The sequence below is a fragment of the Phascolarctos cinereus genome, unplaced genomic scaffold (genome assembly GCF_003287225.1).
Source record: "Phascolarctos cinereus isolate Bilbo 61053 unplaced genomic scaffold, phaCin_HiC Scaffold_5;HRSCAF=322, whole genome shotgun sequence".
Classification (NCBI taxonomy): Eukaryota; Metazoa; Chordata; class Mammalia; order Diprotodontia; family Phascolarctidae; genus Phascolarctos; species Phascolarctos cinereus.
The window spans coordinates 305,465,535-305,474,132 of record NW_027555958.1 but is presented as its reverse complement, the minus strand read 5'-3'; the positions used below and the strand labels follow the sequence as shown (position 1 = coordinate 305,474,132).

The 8,598-nt window shown below is 47.8% G+C and overlaps 1 protein-coding gene across 2 annotated transcripts; it reads right to left on the bottom strand.

Moving 5' to 3' along the window:
- Positions 1 to 51: 51 nt before the first annotated feature.
- On the bottom strand, positions 52 to 6,938 carry LOC110198365 (uncharacterized). 2 transcript variants are annotated; one of them, XM_020972569.2, is made up of 5 exons: positions 4,892 to 6,938; positions 3,223 to 3,335; positions 2,349 to 2,441; positions 1,895 to 2,065; positions 52 to 1,348 (listed from the first exon to the last, which is right to left on the bottom strand). In XM_020972569.2, exons 1-5 carry the CDS (start codon positions 4,926 to 4,928, stop codon positions 1,229 to 1,231), a joined length of 534 nt encoding a protein of 177 aa, XP_020828228.1. In that variant the 5' UTR covers positions 4,929 to 6,938; the 3' UTR covers positions 52 to 1,228. The 2 variants fall into 2 exon arrangements, with proteins under 2 accessions (XP_020828228.1, XP_020828227.2); XM_020972568.2 differs by lacking the exon at positions 4,892 to 6,938 and having other exon boundaries at positions 3,223 to 4,669.
- Positions 6,939 to 8,598: the final 1,660 nt, after the last annotated feature.

Genomic DNA, 8,598 nt, shown 5'->3' with positions numbered 1-8,598 from the left:
TCATGTCATTTGGAAAATAAATCTGGGCAGGGCTGGATGGACAGAGGCCTTTAATTCTTAGATGGTGAGTGATGACATTTGTTGAGTTCCTTAATGTACTCCAACTTCACACAGTGGAACCCTAGAGATGCCCTCTTTTCTCTTCATTTATTTCTTCTGTTATTACCTGGAGGAGTTTATGGTAGAAGAAGCATGGAAAAGTCCCAGTGTAAATCAGCAAGTACTGAGCTTTTGGCTTCCTAGGGAATGCTAGACCTTTGGGTTGATTTTGGTGAGCTAGATAACACCCAAAGCTGTCACACTGAGTGTTGCAGACACATTGCTTTCACGCCTTTGTCTCTAATACTGTAAACGACAGTAAGGAAACTTGGCTTTGAGAATATATTGTATGGAAGAGGAATTCAGACAGGGTTAAAAGCTGATTGGTAGCTTAGGCCCAGGTTCTTTAAAATTGAGGGTCAGGATAGAAAGCGTGTTTACCCCTTCCAGTCATCTGTAGCATTTACTCTACTCTGTGTGGGAGAAGAGAGGTCCACCTGCCAGCCTCTATCTGGTGTGGCATGGGCAGTGATTGACCTGGTGCCTGTGGTCCCTCTCTGATTGGCCGTTTCTGAGCAGAGTGGCCTGAAGAGACCCAAGAGTTTGGTTTTTTTTTTTTTTGGTGAGGCAGTTGGGGTTAAGTGACCTGCCCAGGGTCACACAGCTAGTAAGTGTCAAGTGTCTGAGGCCGGATTTGAACTCAGGTCCTCCTGACTCCAAGGCCGGAGACAAGAATTCTTTCTAAGACCAGAATAAAGACTTCATTTCTGTTCATTCCAGAAGCCCCAGGAAGCTGGAACAGGAAAGGTAAGACTCCGAAGATCCACTTACAGATCTTTTCGTTATTTTTTCTGTGGCCTTGAATAAGACTCCCCTCTCTGTAATTCACTTTACCCTTTGTGCTTATGGGCAGTAATGTAGGCCCATCACTTCCTTGCAGACAGTGGAGGGAGCTTTCTAGGATAGAGGACCAGAAATTTCAGGGAGGGTGGGATGGCCACAGGGGGCAGTCCCCAAAGATGTGGCATCAGTAAGATCCTCCTGTTGCACTGTCTTGAAGGCACCAAAGGGCATCTAGCACAATTGGAGTTTGGCAGAGGCCCCCCTCTGGTGGCAGCTTGGCACCATCTTTGCTGCCTGGGTTGGGCTGGGATAAGGAGGTGGCCAGGAGGAGGCTGCTTGCTTGCTGCTACACTGCGGTGTTCCTCTGAGTAGGGAAGGCAGTTGTTCTCTGGAATGGGTGGGCAGAGCCAGAACTGGGGGGCACCTCAGGGAGCGGTCCCAGGGATTCCTCATAGGTTGGTGGAAGCTGGTGAAAGAAGAGACATGTCAGCTCTGTTAAAAAATAGGGGAAAGCTTTCTCAAACTCTGGTTTCTGTACTTCCCCCACCCCCTGGCTTCTCCATTCAGCTTCCTTTTCCCCTTGGAAAAGGTTCTGGCCCTTTGTAGAAGCAAGCTGGGTTTGAGCCACTGTCTCCCAAAGCAACCCCTCTCTGCAGAGGGGTTGTCCTTCCCTCAGTGGAAGAAAACCCATCCTCCTCTACTGCAGTGATATAGTTGCTTTTTAATTTCTTTTTTTTTTAAGCTAGGCAGTGGGGTTAAGTGACTTGTCCAGGGTCATACAGCTAGTGAGTGTTATGTGTCTGAGTCCAGATTTGAACTCGGGTCCTCCTGACTCCAGGGCCGGTGCTCTATCCACTGTGCCTATACTGCCGTGATATAGTTGAATTGTGGGTGTTCACCATCAGTGACTCAAATGAGGGAGTTTTGTAAGCTGAGGGTGGAGAAGGACTGGTTGAGGGTTAGGGATGACTTCTTGGAAACCCTAAAGAGGTGATTATTAAGACAGGACCACCTCTCTGCAGGCCCATAGTCCAAAACGATGTGCAATCAGCCGGTGGATCTGTTGCTGCCGGTCCTTCTTTCGAACACTCTCATAGCTGGGAAGACGTGGGGGGCGCCAGGGGGGTAGCTGGTAGTTGTTGGGCAGTCCCACACAGAATACTTCATCACTCTGGAAATGCCCCTGTAATCAATAATATCTAGTGACCCTCTCTTTCCAGGAAGGGGACAGAGCAAGCATACCCGTTAGCCATTGTGTGGATTCCCTTCCAGAGCACTGTCCTTGGGTTTTGTGTCCCAAGTTCCCATTCCTTTCAGTCTGTCTAAGGATCCTCTTTCCCCCACAGATGTTTCTAGTTTCTCACAGCCCATTCCTTTCTCCCATCCTCCAACTTTGAGTTCTTTGTTCTGCTTTCTCTACACAAAAGTCTCACCTCATCCTTTCATTTGGAACAGAAGCAACTCACCTGCACTCTAGTTCTCATCCTCTCTGATGGCTGGGATCTGGCTGGGGGTCCCACCAAGTCCTGGTTATTGCTAAAGTAGGGAGGGGGACAGTCCTAGGGGAGAAGGACCAAAGGTGAGCCACCTCATCCTCACCTAGCTCTAGGTTCCCCAGGTCAGTGAGCACCTGCCTGACTCCTGGGCAGAGGCCCAGGTCCTTCTTGGGAGCTTCACATTTCTTTCCTCCCCTCACCCCCAACCCATTCTGCTAAGTCAGAGTCTAAACCTCAGATCCTTAGCTTTTCTAAAACCCACTTGGCTGGAGAGAGATTCTATTCCTTCATGCCCTGCTGGCCCTTTAGAGAAATAATCCCCTCTGTCTTGCCAGGTCAGAGTCTGGGGGAAGCTGTGGTACAGAGGTTTGGACAATCTGCTAATGCTTATGATGCCTGTGTCCCTAAGGACTGTCTTCCATTCTGGTTTTCCCCATCCTTTGTCTACTTCTGAAGTAGGAGACCCTGGGTTTTCCCCTCAAAGCTAGAGAAAGTGATAGTGCCCTGTTGCTAAGAAAGTGGGAAAAAGCATTGTCTTCACTGAGAAGGGCTCTTTGGCTTAGCTCTGGACAATGATGGGAGTGGGGGAGGGCTCAGAGGCAGTTAACCCTTCCTCAACCCACTGCTACTGACTTGGGGGCTATGCAGCCCCAGCCTTAGAGAGCCTATGCCAAAAGCCCTGGAAAGAAGGGGTGTTCGTTGGAGGTGGGACTGGAAAATATTCTTTGCTTCTCTGAAAAGAAAGTGCTGGCCCCCAAGAACGTCTACTGTGCACATGCATGGTGCAGGGATGACATGGCAGGGAGGCAGAGGCAGGCCTGGGAGGGGGAGGGGAAATACTCACACACTGGCTAGGACCCTGGAAGAAGCGGCAGGAGCAGAGGAACTGGCAGCACTGGGGGTCCCGCTGGTAGAGCAGCAGCAGCAAGATGGCCAGGACAAACACGAAGGAGGACACTACCCACCACCACACCAAGGCACAGTCAGGGGCCCAGCCTCCTGAACCTTCCCAGCTCTTCCCCCAAGGGCTGTGGGGAGTAGCCAGCATCAGTCAACCTCAGACCCACCCTTCCCTGTCCCTCCTAGGAAGGGAGCCTCCCCCACATGTCTTTGGTGGCATGGCTTGGCTGAGGGAATATCCTGTTTCTACTGTGGAAACTGAGGCAGAGGCAGAAAAGGGACAAGCTCTGGGCTTCCTGTTTCTGATTACATAATTGACCTTAGAAACATGCATCGTGTATGACTTCTTGCTTCTGGAAGAACAGGGAAGTTTGGGATAACTGTGGTCAGGGGGTCCGAGATGATGACATACCCCTTCCCCTGTCAGCCCTGGGAGAGAGGTGTGCATACTGGTGATATCGTTCCACTTTACAAAGAAACTGAAAAAGCTGAGGAGGAACTTGTCCCAGGGCTACCCCAAGGATCAGTGGTAAAGCTGAGAACCTAGGAGTCCTTTCAGGTAAACCCAAAGACCTGATGTAGGTACCCTAGGGGACCCTAATAATAGCTAACATTTAGCACTGTTAAGTTTTGCCAGGCATTTTATACATACAATAACCCTGTGAGGTAGATGCTCTTATCCACATTTTAAACATGAGAAAACTCAGACCTAGCAGTTTAGCAACTTGCCCATGGCACACAGAAAAGAAGTGTCTGAGAAAAGATTCCACCCTGGGACTTCGTGACTCCAAGTGACTTCTAGATTTCATAGTATTCTTCGCACTGAAAAGGGTCATCTACTTCAGCTTTCTAGACAAAGCAAGATCCTGTCTGCAGCATACTCGAGGGGTCGGCATTTGTCCTTGGCTTGAACATTTTCAGGATGGGAAACTAACCACCACTGTGTTGTAGTGAAAACATCACCAGACCTATTGAAAAGACTTGGGTTCAAATTCTGACTATGTGGCTTTGGGCAAGTCACTTAGCTCTTCTAGGACCTGGTTTCTTCACATTTTAAATGAAAGGCTTGGACTAGAACTCTAAGACCCCTTCTAATTTTGAATCCATGATCTAAGGCAGCTGGTTCCATTATCAAACAGCTTTTGTTATGAGAAAGTTTTTGTACGGAGCCAAAATTTGCCTTCAAAGAACCACAGAGTCATCTTAATTCCGATACTGAATGATAGCAATTTGAAGATCCCCATCACATTCTCCCTAAGTTGTCTTCTCCAGGTTAACCATCCTCAGCACCTTCCTCATGGGACATTGTTTCTTTTTCACTCCCCATCTTCTTATGGACACTTTCCAATTTATTGCTATCTGCCCTAAAATGTAATATCTAGCTTTCTGCCCCTTCTATCTTTTCACCCAACCCCAAGGAGAAACGGGTCCCCCTCACCCCCAGCCCACCCCCTGAGTTCTTTGAACAAAAGGTGACTCAGAATAGGAGCCTGTGGCCCAGCTATTGCACACTCTGTCACTTTCAGTGAAGAGGCTGGGTTCACTTCTCAGGACTAGGAGCAAAGGAGTCTGCCTGGGGGGACAGGAGAAACTGCCAGGTGCCTAGTACTCACCTGTGGCAATGGCGATGGCGAGAATGTTGGTGTCCATGGAGATCCTGGGTTGGGGAACTTTTAGGCAGGTCGGTGGGATAGTGGGTGAAGGCACTGACCCCAAGAGCAAACCTGGAGGCAGCCAGCACCATTGCCAGGCTGGGCCAACACAAGCATCAGTCCCAGTGTATCTCTATCAGGGGCTCTCTCGGTTCCCAGCCCCTCCCGCCCTCTGATCTGGTTGAGGAGGCTGTGGAGGAGCCTGGTTACTCTTCGTCCTGGGCAATATCATGCCACAGGCAGTGCTCCCAGGAGCTGCCCAGCCCCTTCAGTGGTGGGCCCTGGACCAGGCTCTGCCAGGTCCATCTATAGCAGCACGTGGCTCCCATGAAAAACCTGCTGGGGTGGCTTAGCCTCCCCTCCCCCTGGCTCAGGCTCAGGCTCCCATCGGCCCCTGGGGAGCTCCAGGCTCTGGCATCATTGGCCCTCTGACTGAGAGTGGATCTTTGCATCTTGGTCCCCTCATCCCAGCCCCCAATCTCCTCCTGCAGTGAGACAAACTCTCCTCCCCGCCCATCTGCACTTCCCATTGGACCAGGAAACCAGACTCCCAGTCCTGACTGGCTGCATCCAGGCCTTGGGGGCTACTCCATGGAGCCTTGTGTCTCCCGTTGCCACAGAGACCAGACACACAGGGCAGAAATACAAAAGCTGCTCTCCTCAGGGCAGCAACCTGGCCTTTTCTTTCTTTCTCCCCACGCTTTTTTTTTTTTTTGGCTCTCCAAAGGAGTTATTGTATAGCCTTCGAAGCCCCAACGTCCACTTGCCCGCCCTCCCTCCAGATCTCAGATCTCAGTCTCTAACTCCAGGGGCCAAGCAAGGGATGATTTCCAAGCTCCTACCACATTAAAAAAATTAAAAAAAAATTTTTTTTCTGCACCAATAAGTACAGATACATTAGCCTGACACGGTTTAGATTTATCAGAGGGCTCCTTCAAGAAAGACTCTCAAGCCTTAATCACTTGCATAGCAGGAGCAAAAGCCTTCTCCAGCCCAAGTTCTATGGTCATTTTGTTTCTGCTACTTTGGTCTTGGAGCCTGCGGAGAAGAATGAGTCTTTAGAAGGCCCCACAGAGCCTCTCCTCTGAACCAGAGGCCTTCCTGGTTGCCCCAAATATCAGCCCCTTCTCTTGCACTTCTGTTTTACTCCTTTTGTCATATATTTGTATTTATTCAATTTATAGTTATGCTGTTTACATTTTATATGTTTGTGTCCCCCAGTAGAACACAGGGTGACTGTAGGAAGGAGATGGGAATAAGCATATTGATGAAGCATCTACTATGTACCAGGGAGGGCATGGAGGTAGTAAAGTATATAGAGTGCTGGGCCTGAAGTTAGGAAGATTCATCTTCCTGGGTTCTGATCTGGCCTCAGGTAATTGTTAACTGTGTTACCCTGGGCAAGTCACTTAACCCTGTTTATGTCAGTTTCCTTATCTCTCAAATGAGCTGGAGAAGGCAATGGCAAACCACTCCAGTATTTCTGCCAAGAAAACCCCAAATGGGGTCATGATGAGTCAGACACAACTGAAAAACATATACCAGGCACTTTAAGTGCTTCACAAATATTTCTTCATTTTATCTGTATAAGTTGGGACTGTTTCATTCTTTGTGCTTGTATTCCGAGCGCTCAGTGTATTGCCTGGCACATGGGCTCATGGAGCTGGCTTCAGAGACCATCCAGTCCAAATCCCTCATTTTATAGATGGGAAAACTGAGGTGAACTGACTTGCCCAGGGTGACAGAGGTATTAACAGAAGAGGGGTCTGAACCCCAGGGTGACAAATGCTTGTCAAGTGAAGTCCCACTTTCTGCAAGAAGCTTTTCCCAGTCTCTTTCAGCTCCTTCCCTCTGAGATGACCTCCAGTTTATCCCATATAAATCATGTTTGTCTTCATCTTCTCTCTCCCACTAGACTGTGAGCTCTTTGAGGGCAGAGGATGAGGTTTTTTGCCTTTGTTTACATCCATAAGTACTTAGCATATATATGTGTGTGTGTGTGTATATATATATATACACACACACACACACACATATATATATATACACACACACATATATATACACATATATATATATATAATATATATATTTACACACACACACATGTGTATGTATATATATTCAGTTGATTCAGTCATGTCCAACTCTTTGTGACCCCATTTGAATTTTTCTTGGCAGAGATACTGGCATGGTTTGCCATTTCCTTCTCTGGTTCCTTTTACAAATGAGAAAACTGAGGCAAACAGGGTAAAGTGACACACCCAGGGTCACAAAGCTAATATCTGAGACCAGATCTGAACTCAGGATGATGAGTCTTCCAGACTCCAGGCCTGATGCTCTGTGCACTGTGATGCCATGTAGCTTCCCTAGAATAGGTACTTAATAAATGCTTATTGACTTGGTTAACCACAAAATGGAACAAAACAGAAACATGCTGAACCCTAAACATATTTATGTATTTTGGAGGAATGGGCAATCAATATGGATGTTTGATTTCAACAGTATATGGAACTCCCATTGTGGGAACTCCCTCCATTGGTACCAATGTGGAGCTCACCTGTTGCTCATTGTATTAGAGATGTTTGCGAGCACTGGAAGGTCTTCCCCCCCCCCCCTTCATAGTACTTTTTCTTGACCTCTCCTTTGTGCTTATCTCTCTTTTGAAGCCTCATTTAGACTTTGAAGCTAGTGCCTTCTCCAACAAATTGACTTGTATTTATTTGTATATATTTTGCATGTTATCTCTCCTCTCCTGTTAGAATGTGACCTCCTTGAGTGAAGCAACAAACATTTATTAAGTGCTTACTGTATGCCAGGCACTGTGCTAAGTAGTACACATACAAAGAAAGGCAAAAATTAAAAAGTTGTAAAATACAGTCTCTTTTCTCCAGGAGCTCACACTATCATGGGGGGGGGGGGAAACAACATGCAAACAGCTATGTATAAACAAGATACATACAGGATAAACTGGGAGTAATCTCAGAGAGAAGGCACTCAAACTAAGGAGAATGGAGAAGGGCTTTTTGCAGAAGGTGGGACCTTAGCTGAGACCTGAAGGAAGCCAGGAGAGAAAGATGAAAGAGAATTCCAGGCATGAGGACAGCCACAGAAAAGGTACAGAGTCCAGTGGATAAGGGTGTCCTGAGAGAGGAAAAACAAGGAAGCTGGATGACAGATTACATGGAAGGGAATAAAGTATAAAGAGACTGGAAAGGCAGGAAGGAGGCAGGTTATGCTGTGCCAGGTTGTCCCATTTTGTCTTTGTATTGCCAGCACCTAGCTTGGAGGTACTAAGAAATCAAGTGACTTGTCCAGGCAGACACAGCCAGTGTGTGTCAGAAATCACACTAGAACCCAGGTCTTAGCTCTCATTGGGACTAACTGAAGTAGCCTAATTGGTCTCCCTGCCTCCATTCTCCCCCATGAATCTAGGCAATGGGGTTAAGTGACTTGCCCAAGGTCACAGAGCTACTAAGTGTCAAGTGTCTGAGGCTGGATTTGAACTCAGGTCCTTCCAACTCTAGGGCCAGTGCTCCATCCACCGTACCACCTAGCTGCCCCAAAAGTGATCTTCCTAAAATACACATCCCTGTTCAGGAAGCTGACAGCTTCCTTCACCCTTGGAATCAAATGTCAAAACCCTCTCTTTTTGGCATAGAAAGACC